The 19,532-nt window shown below is 37.3% G+C and overlaps 1 protein-coding gene across 6 annotated transcripts in view; it reads right to left on the bottom strand.

Annotated features, from left to right (window-relative positions):
• The window catches only part of MAP4K3 (mitogen-activated protein kinase kinase kinase kinase 3), a 190,958-nt gene that overhangs the window by 82,034 nt on the left and 89,392 nt on the right, over nucleotides 1–19,532 (bottom strand). For all 6 annotated transcript variants that reach the window (XM_053587356.1, XM_053587353.1, XM_053587352.1 and 3 more), the window contains one exon: nucleotides 11,026–11,116. In XM_053587356.1, the coding sequence (XP_053443331.1) occupies nucleotides 11,026–11,081 (56 nt within the window). In that variant the 5' untranslated portion in view covers nucleotides 11,082–11,116. The remainder of the gene's footprint in view (nucleotides 1–11,025; nucleotides 11,117–19,532) is intronic.

The following is a 19,532-nucleotide window of genomic DNA, read 5'->3' on the forward strand; positions in this document are numbered from 1 at the left end:
GTATCACCTTTATAGAAGACGTGCTCACCCTTAGGTAACATTACAATTTGGTTAATGCATAACTGAGGGATGTATAAAGGGCTGTGGGAACCCAGAGATAAAAACACCTGCAAACATCAAGTGAAAAGTTTTAGGGAGGAAGTAACATTTGAATCTGGTCTTAAAGTTAAAAAAAGAAATTCACCAGGGATAGACAGGGAAGGGACCTGTGCAAAAGAACATAAACTTGAAAGAAAATGCCACATTTTAGAAACTGAGTGATTCAGTGTGAGCTGAACCGAGACTGCCTGAAGAGACAGTGGCAGAAAATGAAGCTGGAATAGGCCGGGGTCACATTGTGAAACACTGCTTACCCTGTGGACTCCTGAGCTGAGTTACCTTCATGTGGATGTTCCTAGTTTGTCAATCTCTCTCTCAAAATGTGGCACCCAGAACCAAGTGCCATTCTGAGTGTTGCATGAACAGAGAACAGTAAAAAATGAGCTGGGCTGGGTACAGTGGCTCACCAATCCCAGCACTTTGGGAGGCCAAAGCATCACTTGAGGCAGGAATTCAAGACCAGCCTGGCCAGGAAAGTGAGACTCCCATCTCTACAAAAAATTAAAAAAAAATTAGCCAGGTATGGTGGTGCATGCCTGTAGGCTTAGCTACTTGACAGGACTGCTGGAGCTCAGAGTTCAAGGTTGCAATGAAGTGTGATCCTGCCACTGCTGTGCAGCCTGGGCAACACATTGAGAGCCTGTCTCTAAGGAAAAAAAAAAAATGGGAGTTCCTGTTATCAAGAGTAGCTCAGTGGTTAGGGTGCTGGCCACATGCACCAGGGCTGGTGGGTTCAAACACAGCCTGGGCCTGGTAAACGACGACGACGACAACAAAAAAATAGCTGGATGGTGTGGTGGGAACTTGTAGTCCCAGCTACTTGGGAGGCTGAGGCAAGAGAATCGCTTAAGCCCAAGAGGTTGAGGCTGCTGTGAGGTGTGATGCCACGGCACTCTACCAAAGGTGACATAGTGAGACTCTGTCTCAAAAAAAAAAAAAAAACTAGGTCACTGGTCCAGGGTGATGGCTCCAGAAGGCTGAGGTGGGAGGATCTCTTGAGCTCAGGCTAAGTGCTGTTTGAGACGAGCCTAAACAAGAGTGAGACCCAGTCTCTACTAAAAAGAGAAAAAATTAGCCAGGAGTTGTGGTAGGTGCCTATAGTCCCAGCTATGCAGGAGGCTGGGGCAAGAGGATCACCTGAACTCAGGAGTTTGAGGTTAATGTGAGCCAGGCTGACACCATGACACTCTCAGAGTCTCACTGTGTCTTAAAGTATGTGAGCCCACAGTGAGACTCTGTCTCAAAAATAAAAAATAAAAGAAGTGTAGCTCAAATGTGGTGACGGTTAGCTGACTTGCTTGGGTGTGGGAGACAGTACAGCATACAACTGCAGAACACAAGCTATCAGAATGCAAAGGTCAGCTAACTAAGGGTATGAAGTAGCAAGGCACCATGGTTCTAGAAGGTAAAGTTGAAGAGAGTGATGCCCAAAAGTAGGAATCTGAAGCTACTCCCCCTCAAAAAAATCTATAATTCCAGGGGGTCTAAGTACCAATGAAACTGAGGCATAACAGCTGACATAAAATGTTTTAATTTCTAACAAGTAATACAATTTAATGGTAAATATCAACAGACATAACCTACATAAATATGAGCCAGCTGCCTAGTAGCCTGGTTTTAAGAACTCTCAGAATGGACATCTGAGGCTGGCAAATGTGTGTGGTTTATCAGAACCGAGAAGGCACTTATGATTAATGACTGCTATGCGGGGAGAAGTCTAAATCTCCCAGGGAAATCTAACAATTGTCTTTTAGAAGTCTAAATCTCCCAGGGAAATCGAACACTGTATTTCCACTAACTTGCCTGAAAGCTATCTTCAATTTAATAGCAACTACATTAAGCTGCTGGTTCCCAGTTTGTGGTTAAAACAAACCCTGGATCTTTTTGTAGTTAAAAGGTGAGTTTTTCTTTTCAGCTTTGTATATGTATATCTGGTTCATTGAAACTAAGAATAGAATTTTTTTTTCCGTATTTGTTACAAAGTAGTAGGTCTGATTCATATCCTTTCATTTCTGACACGCAACATATTAGCTCTCCCTGTGTATCCCTTTAAAATGTTTCAGCGTAGACACAAGGACATACAGTTTAATCCACACACTTGAAGCAGTGAGCTAACATTTTTAAGTATTCTAATTGAACACATCTCTGCCCCTCCTCCAAACACACATGCACACACACACACACTCTCTCCAGAGGTAGTTGGTTAGCATCTGAAAGACCCTAATCAGGACTTTGTCCTCTAGAGGCACTAACTACCAAGGTCTTGGTTTATAATCTATTTAAATCTGCAATACTAGGTTTACCAGTGAGTTCAAGTAATATAAGAAATATTTTTGACGGGTAATACAAATGATGCAATAACTATGTAAATTATTTAGAATCTACCATTTGGCACCTCTTCTGCCTTTGCCTAAACTGAGGCCTAAGACTCTGACCCATCAGTCTTTCCCATGGGAAAGACCCATCATTCCTTAGAATGATGCTTAGGGTCCAATTCGGCAACTAGAATGTGGAATTGCATGACCTCTCTAGGTTAGCTGAATACTTCCTCCAGAAAAGAGGTTCTCCAGGTATGGTCTAGGATATACTAAAGAGTCCCATACACACTTTCTGAGCATCAGCAAGGTCAAAACCATTTTCATTACCACTAAGAAATTATCTGCCCTTTGCATGATCTTTCTATCATTAGAGTACAGTGAGCTTTCCAGAGGCTGCATGAAGTATGATGATGAGACCATCCTTGACGGCTACTGGAATATGTGTTTATGTATTCTGGAGTTCTAAAAATTTCTCAGTTTTAACTTCTAGTATGGTAAATATCAATAGATGTAATTCACATAAACCAAAGCTCTTTGGGGTACTCAATAATTTCTAACAGTGTAAAATAAAAGGGATTCTAAGGACAAAAATATTTGAGAACGACAGCTCTAAAGCAGCCTCTCATCTTCACATGAAAACATTCATAAGTCAATGTTTCATGCAAAACATCTATCCCAACTGTTTGAGAAACAGGCAGCTGGGACTTCACATATCTTACAAAAACAGGCTGAAGGATTGTTTTGGGGTCTGCTTAGATTAGTGAAATAATATATCATATATATATAAATGCTTAGTGAAGGACCTGCAATACAGCACAATAATTTGTTTGTTACAATACATATATTTCATAGTATATTTATGTAAGTAATTGTAAAGAGCTCCCAGAACTCAGTGAAAGCATAAATAAAATTATCTTTTTTTAAGGGAAAAACAGACAAATAGGATTGATTTGGCATGACTTTTATTAAAGTCACGCTAATCACTTTTTTCTTGTAACTGTTCACTAATTATAAAATTAATAATTTATCCTAGAGTTTTGCTGGGGATTGATGACTAACATCAGGTTTAACAGTTTATATTTTCTAGAAATTGCCTTTCCCCTTCACTTGCAAATTGGTCATTGCTGATCTATAATTTTTGACATCTATTTGTCAAGAGATAGTGAATGACAATCACATTTACTAAGTTTTCAGTATGAGGTATAATTTAAATAAATCTAAAAGCTTAAATTCATTCAAAGTGTCCAGCTGCTCTATAATTATCTACTTACCTTTTATGCTTCAATTCCATCTTAATAATGTTTTTCCTATCCTTTCCAGTTTGAAAACAATTCTCCTTAGTAGAGAAAAGGAATGCAGGAAATGAGTTCTCTGCTTTTGTACATATTTCAATATTATAGTGCCTTCTACTTGAAGTTGGTATATTCCCTTTTCTCTCCTTGCTTAAATTTATAATTTTGTATTCATTCCATATAAAATGACTTTCCAGCTTAAAGGCAGAAAAGAAAATCAGAACTATATATATTAAAGCTTTAGTTTTTAAGATTCTTATTATGTTACGAGGATTCACCTTCTTAACATTCTATTTATTTAAAGTCTGGTATTATAAAAAAAATGTTGAATGGTCAGAGTCTATTAGAAAAATGACTCTCATGTGTTCTATAAATTCTTAGGATGATAAATCTGCATTGGCTTTGGTGATTCACCAAGCCATCTGCCCAGAGGACTTGAGTCAATCAGCTCCTTTTGTGTAAGTCAATTAACTATTAAACCTTTGTACCCAGGTATCTAAATAGGAATAAAATTAACCACCAAGGTAAATGTTCAAAGTATTAATATCAATTTCCTGACTCAACAAATCCTCAAAATTTTTTATTTTATAAAATTATCTTTCTATATTACAAGGAACAGAAAAATAAGTGTGTGGGGGGAGTGGGGGAGGGAGAGTGGGGGTGAGGAAGTGTTCATTATTTTAAACTTCTAGTTCAGTCACTACAGCATACAGGGACCAAAATTCTAATAGCTATTTCAAGGACCTACAAAAATTTATAATTTCTAAAACACCCTTTTTAGTCTTCTTATACCTTACGGCATATCACAGACTTAAAACTGACTGAACAAACTAAGTATATTTATACATTTTTCTCAAATATAGCATAATTTAGTAAGTAAAATAAAGCGTGACTAAGTAAGAATCAGCAGCTCTATAATGTCTGCTAGACACTGGGCAGGATGGCTAGCTCTACTCCTAACCAGAGTTCCCTGACTCCAATCCTTTACTATGGGGTTGTCTGTGACCGAAGCTTTTGGCCAATGACTATTCCACTATATTCATTTTTTGTTTGTTTGTTTTTCTTTTTAGAGACAGAGTCTCACTTTATTGCCCTCAATAGAGTGTCGTGGCATCACAGCTCATAGCAATCTCCAACTCCTGGGCTTAGGCAGTAATTCAACTTCAACTTTAATCATCAATGTGAAAAATTAAAAGTTCAATAATTGCTAGATGTTTTAAATTTAAAATGTTTTGGATCATTTAAAAACAGATATGCAAAAGCAACTGCATTTCAAAGCTACAGGTAACCCACTGTATCTGTTTCTCCTTTAACAATGAGGGGGAATGATCTCTGTACTTAGTACCAACAGGGTGACCTATTTCTCTATAACCATACCTAGCAACCCTCACAGTTCAGCATAATATTTCCAATGTATGGCCACTAGACAACAATCCTAAATAAGTGTGCTTCCAGAAAAAAACTACAGTTAAATTGGTTTTAGAAATATCATGTACTATACAGTCTTTTCTTGGAAACCAGCAAGGCCACTGCTGTATCAAAAGCCCTGAGAAACTTTGTAAGGAGTAAGAGGAGGGAGAAGGGAAGAAAATGGAAAAAGAAAGGGTAAAAGGAGGAGGAAAAGGCAGGAAGAGAAGATGGAAAGAAGAGCAGAAGGGGGGGGAGAAGACTGGGAAGGTCGAGAAGATGGAGGAGAAAAACTTCTCTGTTTTTGGTTAGTTCATTATTTAGCCAAATTAATTTTTCCACCCACCTGTTTTTTGCAAAATACAGTACATATTTGCAACCCTCAGAACTAATGATGTGAAGAAAATACACTAGCAATACTGGTATAGAGAGGTGATCTTTAATTCCACAAAAGTTTTTTGCTTACAGCAGTGGTTGTTAACTGGGAGTGACTTTGTCCTTGGCAATGTCCTGAGACATTTTTGGCTGTCACAACTGGGGTGGGGGGGCGTTAGGGAGTAGCTAGCTACGGCATCTAACAGAGAACAGGGCTACACTAACTATCCGACAATGCATGGCAGCTTCTCCTATCTGGCCTGAAATGTGGACAGTGCTGAATGTGAGAAGACCTGGCTCAAACAAACAACTTTAAAATATATTCCTAATTCCTGTCAAAACTGAAAAGTGGGGTACCAGAGGAAAATTGGCAAACTCTAAATGAAGCATCTCAGTTTAGTTAATAGTACTGTACCAATGTTACATTTCTTAGTTTTGACAAATGTACCATGCTTATGTTAAGGTGTTAACATCAGGGGAAGTTGAGTGATTGATATACACAGAACTCCATGCTATCTTTGTAACTTTTCTGTACATCTAAGCATCTCTTTCCCGGATTATTTTAATAAATGTACTATCAGTACACTGTACTCCCTGTCTCAATCCCTTATACTCCACATCCAACCTCCACAGATTATACTAGCTCACTGTTAAAACCTTTCAACAAATTATGCTCAATCGCTATAGGTCCTAATTAAGACATAAAAGGTTCCTTTTTGCTTCAATCTCCACAGCTTTACCTACTATAACTACAGTCAGCTCTCAGAAGGCCATGGGTCTGGTACTTGCAGGTTCAACCAACTGCAGGTTTAATCAATAAGAGATCAAAAATTTGGGGGGGAGGGGACAATAAAAATAACAATATAACAAAACAAACCACAATTTGGAACTACATATAACAACTGTTTACACAGCATTTATGTTGTCTTAGGTATTATATCTAGAGGTGATTTAAAGTATACAAGAGAATGTGCATAAGTTATATGCAAATAGTACACTGTTTTTTATAAGGGATTTGAGCATCTGAGGATTTGGGTATCCAGATTCTAGAATCAATGCCCTGTATATACCAAGAAATCAATGTTCTCTTCCTTCTCAGGTTCTAGCATGAGACTAGTAGCCATCTCTTGCTTATTTCATGATTTTTCATTCATGTATCCCCTTTGCCAAATATTCCAGTTTTCTATACACACCAAATATCTGGGGATTACATCATTCATATATATTTCTCTGATTCCCCAACTTAGACAAAATCAGGCCTTCTACCATCCTTAGCACTTCTGTGTCTTACATTAGCATATTGTGTTGCAATAGTTATTGCATTTAGCATATTGTGTTGCAATAGTCTGCTCAAGCCTATTTCTCCTATTAAAGGCAAAGACTAGGTTTCATATCTCTTTTTTTTTTTTTCCAAAGAGACAGGATCTTACTCTGTTGCACTAGGCTGGAGTACAGTGGCCCAACTGTAGTTCACTGCAGCCTCAAACTCCTGGGGTCAATCGTTCTCCACTTTCAGCTTCCTGAGTAGTTAAAAATACAGGTGCACATCACCACAACTGGCAAATTTTACATTTTTTTGTACAGATGGGGTCTTATTATATTGCCCAGGCTGGTCTCAAACTCCTGGCCTCAAGCAATCCTTCTGCCTTCTGCAGGCATGAGTCACCACACATGGACTTCTCTATCTTTTTATCTGCAAAATCAATACAACATTCTACACACTAAAAATAAGGTAAGACACTTCATAAGCAGTCGTGTAATGGTATCAATGGTGGTGATTTACAAATACAAGTTGTTGTAATGAGATAAACTGTGTTCATTTGAACTAGTACTCTGTAATTCGAAGGTTTAAAGCATCTAATCTAAATATAATTTTTATTATATGAATATGATCTTCTACTGGCCTATCTTTTAAGGGTCATTTGTTGTTTTTCAACCTAAGCTTTACATGTACTGAGTTCAAACTGGAAAGTACCATCTTAAATTTCTTAGCTTATTCTTAAAAGATATGCTGGGCTAAGGAATACTTAGAAGGAACTGGAAAGTTAAACTCATCCTTAGCCTGTAATTCCAGCACTCTGGAAGGCAAAAGGCAAAAGGATCACTACAGATTAAATGCTTGAAAGCAGCCTGGGCAACATAGAGAGACCCGGTCTCTATAAAAAATGTAAAATTTAGCCAGGCTGAGGATCATGGCCACAGTGAGCTGAGGATCAGACCACTGTACTTCAGCCTGCCTCAAAAAAAAAAAAAAAAAGAAAAGAAAAGAAAAAAAAAATCCTTCCTCCACAAAAGAGAAACAATAGGTAAGCTCTACTGAGAGTAAAGAACAGGCCTCCAAAGATTTAATTCTTTCGTTTTAGAAATGCACGAACACAACATTTTTACACATATACATTAAACCAAGACAGTTTACTTTGTATTTTACCTGTAGAGAAAAGCTGACTGACTAGTTCCTGTTGTGTGTATGTTAACGATATTGAAGAGCAGAATGGGGAAGGCCCTGTTAAGAAGACTGCCAGGTATTCTCCTTTATAAGAGCTTAGTGTCAGTATTTCATCGGAAGTGAGCACAGCTATCCTGTTATTAGATGGGCTTCTGGAGCGTAATTAAATGCTAGCCATCTATTAAGAAAATTCATAGGCTAAGTATGATTCCCTGAAGGTGAAATTTGTAACTACATTTACTCAGGTTCCTCAATCCTGTCTAAACTTGTTATAACAAACTAAAACAGCAACAGCATGGATGGAAGACAGTTGCAGGAAACAGTATATATTTTAAGAGGTTTCTATTAATTTCAAACAAACAAGATTCTCCTTTTGTAAAATTATTCAGTAAAGAGAAAGAATCCAAGAAACCATATTCCCTCTGAGACTAAATCTGGCCTTCCTAGGCTAAGCAATATGGTATACCAAAGAGACATCAGATTGCATACCCGTAAGCGCAGGTTGAAATCCAGTGATAATAAGGAGAATGTGGGTAACGCAAAGAAGGCATTTACTCAGCATCCTCTGTCTCCTCTGTAAAACAGAGTGGACTGTATGACAGATGTCTAAGTCCCAGAGAGTTCTGACAACCTAAGTCTAATCATTAGGATTCCCTACTCCAAATTTGGCTGAGTCCAAACTTCAAGAGAATATGGGAAGAACCTCTACAAAAGTAAAGAGCTAACCAAAGGGAAGATTACTTGCTGTTCTATATTTGCTTTCATGTCACTTTGATCAGCTACACTAGTTACAGAATAAAATCATATATTTAAACTAGTATTTCCTAATGTTAAATTACACAACACTAAAAGAACATAGTTCTACTAAAAAAAAAAAAAAAAGATCTTAATTTTGTGTTTTACTTTGCAGTTTTGCTTTCTATATTCTTTATATTTGGAATAAAGGAAAACTACAAAATATTATCTTGATGTTAAACTCAAGCATTTTTATTTAGAAAATGGAAATAGCCTCTACTACAGACTTATATTGCTAACTATTGTTGAAAGACCCAATGTGGCACTAAAATAATAGTACTTTAAAAACAGTTAAGAAATAGTACTAGTAGCAACAGCAGCAGCAATAGTAGGGTAACATGTGTTAACATTTACTGAGCATTCATTACGTGCCAAGCACTATTCTCAGAAATTTCCACATACTTACCCATTAAGTACTCTGTGATCCCATTATGTAGATATTATAATAATCCTCTTTTTACAGAAGAGGAAACAGAGGCAGTGGTTAAATAATTTGCCATAAGTCATATAGTTCATCAGTGATAAAGACTCAACCCAGACAATCTGACTCCAGAACTCAAGCTCTTAACTACCAAAGACATTATTATCTTCATGGGGAAAAGATCACGCTCATTTTACCATCCTACGGGTGCTACATAAATGGACAGAGCTATCCTGAAATAACAGGTTAGGCTTTGGAAGAACTCATAGTTCTGGAAGATTCAGAGCACATTTGAGAAATACTCTTTTATCAATATCCCAGGGGAAACACAAAAAAACTCTCTTTAAAAAAGGCCAGCTTGCGGGGGGGGGGGGCGGAGGCTGGGGGGGTGGTAGAGGAATTCTGTAATGCTTCCCCCAATTGAGCCTAGGTAGGTCATTTTGTTAGGCCTAATAGCAATAAAACAAATTGTTTTGATACAGTGATTTTAACCATATTGGCAGGAATCAATTATTTGGTAGCAGAAACTTAAATGTTTATTTATTTATTTATGTATTATTAAATAATAGCTGTGTACATTAATGCAATCCTGGGGCACCATACACTGGTTTTATAGACCATTTGACATATTTTCATCACACTGGTTAACATAGCCTTCCTGGCATTTTCTTAGTTATTGTGTTCAGACATTTAGACTCTACATCCAGTAAGTTTCACACGTACCCTTGGAAGATGCACCGTAGGTGTGATCCCACCAATCAAACTTAAATGTTTTTAAGAGACTATTTCTTTGAACTGATACAGTAATTGCCTGTGCTGGGTCTGCTCTCTAACACAAATTGATGCAGAAACTATGTTAGATTGCTGGAAAAACCACTCACCACTAAAGTAGCTTTAAATCGGCTGTTAAAGAAACCTTTTACAACGTATAATGGTCATTGACCCAGGGTTAGTATAGTTAACTTCCTAAAACTCCATTAAACCCACCTCACCACCTTAACCAAAGTGAGGCAATCAAAGAGCGGTTAGAATCAAGAAGAGCTGGTCTAGTTGGCTATTCATAACCTGGAAGGATGAGACAGCAGAATTCCCTGTCCATTTTAGTGCTGCACCCAAAGGAGAAAAGTGCTTTGTAGCTAGGTCATATGAAAATGGGGGCCTGTAATAAATTACAGTATAATGGATGGTACAGTATATGAGTTTTTTAAACATTGAAAAATGTTCTCCAGCCTTCCCTCTGGAGGAAGCTTAAAAACAACTAGAGCACAGTGTTCAACACACAGGTGCACACAGAAGTAAAGGGAAAAACAAGATTTGACCCTGAGGTGATCCCCTATGGAAGGTGACTTGGGAACTTGGCTTGATCCTGCCAAAACAAAACAAGAGGAGGAAAATTCACAGTTCTTTTAAGTTCACCTTAGGATTTGGAAAAGTAAGTTATTGAAATAATTATAGGTCCTAGTCCTTCAGACAAAACGAAAGGGATGAGGCAATGCAGCACTCAGAATAGAAGCACAAAACACACACAGAAGTCCCTGATTAAAAATGTAATAGGGAGAGGTGCTCCAGACTCTGAGTTCACCTTAGTCTGGAAGGAAGGGGCAATGGAGTGGCACAGACAGATCCCTGGTCTACCATAGGACGATTACCCAGACGAGTCAGTTTTTACTTGCCAGCTTCCTCACAGAAACCACATCCAGAATTCTCAAATCATAAGACTGTGACGTTAGTTTCAGAATTAACACGATAGGTCATAAATAAAAACTTCAAAGCACAAAGAAAACTACAAACATGTTATTAAAACTATCTTTATTTTGTTAAAGGTATAAGGTGATGAAAGCATCATTGCTTGTCAAACAGGAAACAATGTACCTGAGATAGCTGCCAAAATAAGCAACGATATTTGGGTGTTTACAGTCTTTCATCATAATAATTTCTTGCTGCACAACTGCAAAGTCTTCTCCTGGAATAAAAAACAAGCATGTTGAATATTTAGTAGGTAAGACTGGTTTCAAAATGCTCATTTATTTCAAAACATAATAAGATAATTACACTTATTAACAAGTATACCATAATTAATGAGTTATATCATTAATAAGTTATAAATAAACCATAACCAATTTCAGCCCCAACTTCACAGAAAGCATAGCGATCAAAGGTATGAACTGTAGTCCCAGACTTTCTGGATTCAAATATCAACTCTGTTCTTCACTAAGTTCTGCGAGCCTGGGCAAGTATTACTTGACTTCCATGTGCCAATTTCCTCCTCAGGAAAAGAATAATAACCTATCTTAAAAGGCTATTGTAAGGGGTCAAATGAATTAATACATGTAAAATGCTTAGAACAGGGACTGGCACAGAGAAAGCTCTATCTAAGAATTGGCTATTATTACTACTATGCCTTGGATAATGTCAGTATGATTCATCACTAGTAAATACATATTACTTTTTCCTTTATTACTATATAATATTTAATATAATTTTAGTACAAAGAAGTAATTCTTTTTTAAGCTAGGGCAGGAACTAATATACCAGTGTACAAAGTATCTCCACAGGCTCTTTGTAGAGCTGAGAGGCCTGCACTCTAGCAGTACTGGGTTACCAGATGGCCCACATACACAGACTTATCTTGTATTTAACGGCCTTGTTCCAACTGTGTAAGGATGCAAAATGGGATTGTATTTGAGCCTGGTCAAACTACTGGCAAATAATCTCTCTCCTACTCCTTCCCTGCCCAAATTCTCTAAAGTAAGATCTGGCAATCCTATAGTACTGTCACATGCTGTGGCTTCTGAATGAACACTAGTCATGGAGAGAAACAGAATTGCCGTGAATGCAAATGCAGTGAACCAGAGACTGTGCAGGAAAACAAATGGAGTGCTTACGTGTAAATAAAAGCAGTCTTTGCATTATTATTTTTTTAATTAAATCATAGCTGTGTACATTAATGTGATCATGGGGCACCATACCCTGGTTTCCAGTCTTTGTATTATTAATCCAATTTTTAAAGTATTATATACTATGAAAAGCCTGATTAAATGTTTATTAGTGGCAAGGTAAAAAGTAGAAGGCTTCCCTCAATTACTGATCAATTCCTGAGCCTAGAAGTAGTCCAGTTATGATCAATTGAACCCAATATCAAAACCCGCCTTACTGTCCCAGTTACAAGGGGAAAAGTAATGGAGAAGAAATGATCCGTATGTCAGGTTCTTAATTTTCACAGTAACGTGGGCATAAAATCAAAGATCTCCAAAGCAAGAACAGAATTTTAGGCTTTCAAAACTTCAGAAGAAAATCACTGAACTAGGATCCTCTTATGAGTTTTCTCCCCACCATTAAGAATTCCTGATTTTCAGTATATTAAGAAGAAATCCATATTAGAAATCATAAAGCCATAGTGAGACAAATACCAATTTTCATGGTTATACTAAATACAGTAGACTCTCCACAGCTGACCATGGACTGGACATGCACCACAGGTAACAATGGAAGTTCCCATTGTTGACCAGTTTGTAAAAGTCTCTTAGCTGGTCAGTTTACAGAGGTTTTACTGCATTTGGAGGTCCTGGACTTTTATTTTTTCAACCCCCCAAAATTATACTTTATTTCAATCTAGTGAAAAGGCCACATGCAATTGAAGTAGTTTAGCCAGAGAGAACCCAGGACTTTAGTTTGATGGTTAGAGGACAAAAGCTCTTTCTGGGGTAACCCTGAGAGTTGTAACAATGAAAACTCAAACAGAGCCAGACTTAGATAAAGTTTATGTGTGGAAAGCACTGAGCAAAAACAAGAAAAAAGAGAGCATTTAAATGACATAATTGAGCTACCGTAGCAAGCCACATCTATCTCTGTAATTTTCACATAAACCTGTCTATACATGACCAATAAATTCCCTGCGTTGTTTAAGTTGCTCTGTTACTTGTGACTAGAAGCTTCACAACTTCTATAGCTATCTTTGTACAAATCACAGCCCTCACTATGCTATATGAGTGTCTGCCTGACTATGCCCTGACTAGAATATAAAGTCCTTATTCTTTAATCATCTTTATATCCTTTGCACCTAATATTAGTAAAGAACTGATTCCTTTCCATAACAACTTTAAATCAGGAATAACACCATTTCGTTTAATTTCATCCAACAATCGTCTGTTTACTATTCATTTAATTTTATTAAGACCTATTATTGGCTTTAGGTTTTCAACTACAACTTTCCCATAAAATATTGATCCAAAATGCATCCTTTCTTCCTATTAAGTCAACTCTATGTGATTATGAGAATGGCCAAATTAAACTCAACATTTTGGTGGAGAAAAAAATTCAAAGAAAAATTCTACATACTCAATTTTCAAAGGTAACAATATGAAAATCAACAGGCCCAAGGGAAAAACCTAGCACACTTAGACACTGTAGAGCAAAAGGTTACACTAGACAATCTCTAAAACTCCAATTCTGACAGTACAACTCTTTGATAAAATTTTTAGACATTAAAGAATTCACCTTTCAGAAGATGATCCCCCCCCTAAAAACCCTAACTGAGAAAAACAGGCAAGTTTACAAGTAGAGTGCATAATGATAAGGCAAAAACAAACAAACAAAAAACTAAAAATACATGTAAAGTTGTAAGAACATATGTGGCATGTAGTATGTATTCAATAATGTCAATTATTTGTAATAAATTGAATAATGGCCTTCAAAGTTATAGTGACCCTAATCCCTGGGACCTGTGGATGTCACCTTATATGCCAAAAGAGGTTTATAGATATGATTAAATTAAGGGCCTTGCTATGGAAAGATTATCCTGAGTATCTTCGTGGGCCCTAAGTGGCACCCTAGATGTCCTTCTAAGGAGGATGCTGAGGGAGACGTGATACGGAAGAAGGCAACGTGACATCTGAAGCAAGATGCTAAACTGCACACCTTGATGACGAAGGAAGGAGACAAGAGTTAAAGAATACAGCTGTAGAGTCTGGAAAAAGGGAAGGGAAACAGATTCTCCCCTAGAGCCTCCAGAGGGAGTAGTAACCTGCTGAGTCTCATTTTCTTACCTGCATCTAGCTTTTCTTTTGAGAGCCAGGCGTATTTGTGTAGTTCTGGTGGGAGTCCCAAAATAAGGCAGGTACCTAACAAAAAACCTCTGGTCTATACCCCTTCCAAGCCACTCAATATTATGGCTGTATACCTAGAGTTTCTGTATGTAAAGTAGGTTGTAGTAGGCTCGAAAAATGTTTCTGGAGTGAAGATCCAAAGAGTGATGGATCTATCACCTTGATTTAATCATTCCACAATGTATACATGTGACAAAAAATCCAGTTGTATGCTGTAAATATACAATACTTTTTGTCAGTTATATATTAATAATGCCCAGGGCATTCTTAGTGAGCAAAGGACTTGAACAGACATTTCTCCAAAGAAGACACACAAACAGCCACCAGGTATATGGAAAAATGCTGAATACACTAACCATTGAAGAAATGCAAATCAAAACCATAGTGAGGGCTGGGTGCCTGTAGCTTAGTGGTTAGGGTGCTGGCCACATGCTCTGGGGCTGGTGGGTTCAGAACCGGCCCAGGCCTGCTAAACAAAAATAAATAAAAAAAAAATAAAAAAATAACTGGGTATTGTGGTGGGGGCCTGTAGTCCCAGCTACTAGGGAGGCTGAGGCAAGAGAATCGCTTGAGCCCAAGAGTTTGAGGTTGCTGTGAGCCATGATGCCACGGCACTCTACCTAGGGTGACAAAGTAAGACTCTGTCTCAATTAAACACACACACACACAGAGTGAGGTATCTCACCTGTTAAGATGGCCATTATTAAAAAAAAAAAAAAAAAAAAAAAAAAAACAGAAACAAAAACAAGTGTTGACAAGGATGTAATTTTGGAACTCTGTCCCCTGTTGATGGGAATATAAAACAGTACAGCCACTCTAGAGCTGGGCATAGTGGTGTGCCTGTAGTCCCTCGGGAGGCTAAGGGCAAGAAGATCACTTGAGCCCAGAAAACAATATGAAGGTTCCTCAAAAAATTAAAAACAGAAATACCATGTGATCCAGCACTCCCATTTCTGGGGATATAACCAAAGGAACTGAAATAAGAATTTATACCTTCATTGCAGAATTACTGACAATAGCTAAGAGGTGCTATCAAGCATCCACTGACAGATGCTCAAATAAAGAAAATGTTTTATATATATTTGGATAATATATATACACACAATGTGATATATAAAGTATACATATGTATACACACACACGTATAATGAAATATTATTCAGCCTTAACAAAGGAAATCCTGCCATATGCTACAAGATACTTGAACCTGGAAGACATTATGCTAAATGCAATAAACACAGAAGGAAAAATGCTGCAGGATTTCACCTACATGAGGTGTCTAAAGTAGTCAAAGTGATAGAAACTTCTAAAGTGGAATGGTCACCGGCAGAGGCCGGCGGGAAGAAGGAATCGGGCAGTTGCTGTTCAATGTGTATAGAATCGCAGTCATGCATGCAAGACTGAAAGGACGTAGCGGTCTGATGTATGACATTACGGTTTAGATTAAAAATACTGGACTAGATCTCATGTTATGTGCTTTTACTATACAAATTTAAACAAGTTTCTCATGCCTGTGTTGAAGACATTTCCCTCTCAAATCTTCCCACTTTCACTCTATTTTAAACACAGAGAAATAAGAACATACATCTATGTTACATGTAAAAATACTTTAAGGCCAGTTTTAATTTAACTTTTAATTTGATGCATGGTACTGCTCAAAATATATAATTTCTGAACTCATTTCATATTACAGAAACAAATGAAATAAACAGTACTTCAGCGATCTATATGATTCTCTTAAATAAGCTGTCAATTATTGTCTCAAAACTACCAGCATACCAGGAAATACTCTGAAATTCAATCAATACATTAAACTACTAGAGCATCAAGAAACCAAATGGTTGATTTTAAAAGCTAAATTGGCTTAAGTAATTACAACATATAATTAGAAAATATTTTTTCTTAAACTACAGAACCAGCACCCTCCTTTTAGTCTTTGTAGAAAAATTCAAGCGCTGATTAATACTGCACAGAAATACATAGGAAGTATCTAAAAATTCTATTGACTCCTAGATATTTCAATATGAAATGGCTTAGATATTTCAAAACAAATGAAAAAATTGATTTTATATAATAGCAATATTAGTGTTTTGAAGGAATAAGCCTTAAATGACTTAATGACTTAAATACTTCTCAAGAAAGTAACTTGCAGCCTTTTCTGCCATCTTTTATTAATATAATGTTCCCGATGGACAATGCTTATGTAAGTATGAGTCACATCTGCATAAACTGTCACTGAATGCACTTTGCATATGGACTATCTGAGGTCCAAGAAGGAATTACCTAAAACAGTACCGAAATATCCTGACTACTGTACCAAAATAATTTATGTGTAGATGATTAGGCTTAGTTTTTGGATTAAAGAAACCAGGGTCCTGGCTTGCAAAAAGTCCCACTCTAGAGCTGGGCATAGTGGTGTGCCTGTAGTCCCTCAGGAGTCTAAGGGCAAGAAGAACACTTGAGCCCAGAAGTTTGAGACTAACCTGTTAAGCCCAGGAGTTCGAGTCTAATCTGGGCAACATGGCTAAACCCCACCTCTTTTTTTTAAAAAGTCCTATGCTAATGCCTAACGCAGTGTTTCTCAACTTTGCTTTCCTAATCTGGTACCCCCCTGAAATCTTAATATCACAGATATTCTGCATGTTTATGTGTTGGATATAAACACATACACTACAGAAGCTCCCTGCCTGCGTCACCTCCTTAAGTTCACCTAATTTTCACAGACTGGACATGTACATTGTCAGTACAGCAGGCCTAGTTCCTTATGTTGACCAGTTTGTTATAGTCACTTTGGTGGTCAACTTATAGAAGTTCTACTGTGCATATCTGTGCTTCATACATTAAAAGAGTAAGGTTTTTTTCAAGCCGAAGAACCCTACCCCTTCCTTATAAAGGAATATGTGAGAAAATATTTTCCATTGTGAACAGATTGGGTCCACTAGTCAAAGAAGAATGGCTTAACCTGAGCTTCCTGACTTAACCTGCTGAGTCTCATTTTCTTACCTGCATCTAGCTTTTGTTTTGAGAGCCAGGCATATTTGTGTAGTTCTGGTGGAAGTCCCAAAATAAGGCAGGTACCAAATAAAAATCCTCTGGATTATACCCCTTCCACGCCACTCATTATTATGGCTGTATACCTAGAGTTTCTGTATGTAAAGTAGGTTGCAGTAGGCTCGAAAAATGTTTCTGGAGTGAAGACAGAAAAAGGAAAACCAGCGTGTGGTCTGGATTTTAAGGTAAGTGAAGAACATACCGGGCGAGAATCCCACCAAGAACAATCATGCCTCCCAAGAACAACAGCGTATTATTTAATATAGCTCTGGCTTTGAGATCTTTTAATTTCTGTGAACTTTCTAGTTCTCTTTCACCAGGCTTGATTTAAGATAAAAATTTCTAGGGGTTCCTGATCTATTCTTGAGGCCAGGCAAGCCCAACCAAAGCAGAATAAAACTTATGAAAATAATAGTCCCTAAAATCAAAACAATACAGCAAAACTATTTCCCCCATAATTCTGACATATATGGTACCTCTCCCTTACCCCCTGTAACCTGTCAGTCATGTTGTAAGTCCTGTTCTTCCACCCTACAATCTCATACAGTCACCCCTTCCCTCCCTTTACATGCAACTCAAGTATGGATGCCATAACAGTAATGGGTCTTCTTAACTCCAGGTTAAGTTAACTTCTTAACTTCTAACTTCTAACTCCGATCTGTCTGCACACACTAAATCTTCCTATAAATCCCATTATCAATAGGGTAAACCTTTGGGCTGGCATTTAAGGTTCTCTGTAAACAACCATCAATATGTTTTCCACCTCTTATTTCCTAAGACAAATGAACCAATTATTTCCCAAACAGGTCTAGTACTTCAACAACACTTTTGCTTTCACAAGTCCTCATATGAAATAAACATGAACTAAATCACTGATCAGACACACAGGATTGAAAATAAGAAACTGCAGATAAACAAAAGTCCTTTATCATTTATTTTTATTTTGGAGCATTATTTTTCAATGTGGAAACATCTGATCTGTCCAGCAGCCTTAAGGCGATAATATGGTTCTAGTATATTAAAGAGCAGCTAAGCAATATGTGAGTAACTTTTTTAGAAAAAAATTTTTATAGGCACAGAAGCAGTACACAATTAACTTTTGAAGAATAATGATCATAAATGATGTAACTATGCTCTTCACAATGGCAACACACACAGAGCAGCACTGAATAAACAAGTGGTGGTAAGGGATCTCATGAAGCACTCCAGGGAGACAGGAAAAGGCCCCAGGTAAATGATTTCCCTAATGTCTTGTCACTCTATGATGAAAGATAAAGAAGAAAATGCCTCTCCTACCTCCTGGGACACAAAAAACTGATGTCTAAAATCTGACAGGAAGAAGATTCATAAAATTTAATTGTGGAGATCTACGAAAAAATAATGAAATGAGGTCTTATTGGTACCTTTTTATGCTTTATAAATTTGGCCCTACAATTTAAGACATGTTCTCATGAAAAAAACCATAATGCCCTATTTCTTCACTATGAATTCTTTGGCGTATCAATCTCAGTCTATTTCACTATGTTGGAAGAGAAGTGAGTTTCTCCATTTAGAAGAGTCTCTCCTATGAGTAACTACCTAATTGATCACTGTTACCTGTCTGCATTTGTATCCTATTTCAGTAACTTGTGCTATAAACAATACCACAAATGAATGATTCAAAGTAACTTTAAAATTCTGACTTTAAATCACAAAAATAAAAAAGATTCAAGAGACCCATAACAAATCTGCAACACCTTATCAGAACTTGAAGGCAAAGCTTCAAAGTACATACTATACATTTGTCCTACTCTACTGGTAAGCTCTGCCATAAGCTCTTCTCTTCTTGATCCACTTTTAATTTTCTTTAAAATGGGTCTCAAACATTGGCAGTGTTCTTAAGATTACAGAACAAACCTATAATCTGACAAAATCAGGTTTACTGACCCACGGCAATTAGGAAAACAATGTTATCAAGGGAATCTTGGATCATCTCACCAAAAAAGATAGAAGTGGGCAGTGCCTGTGGCTCAAAGGAGTAGGGCACTGGCCCCATATACTGGAGGTAGCAGGTTCAAACCCAGCCCCAGCCAAAAACTGCAAAAAAAAAAGATAGAAGTGATAGTAAGATTTTGAGGACGAGTGGAATTGTGGTGAAATTTAAAAAAAATGGTGTTTTGATAGCCTTAGAGCAAAGCAAGTTTGTGTGTAAAGAAAGGGACCTACTTCAGGACTGGACTGTAA

This window comes from Nycticebus coucang, chromosome 4 (genome assembly GCF_027406575.1).
Source record: "Nycticebus coucang isolate mNycCou1 chromosome 4, mNycCou1.pri, whole genome shotgun sequence".
NCBI lineage: Eukaryota > Metazoa > Chordata > Mammalia > Primates > Lorisidae > Nycticebus > Nycticebus coucang.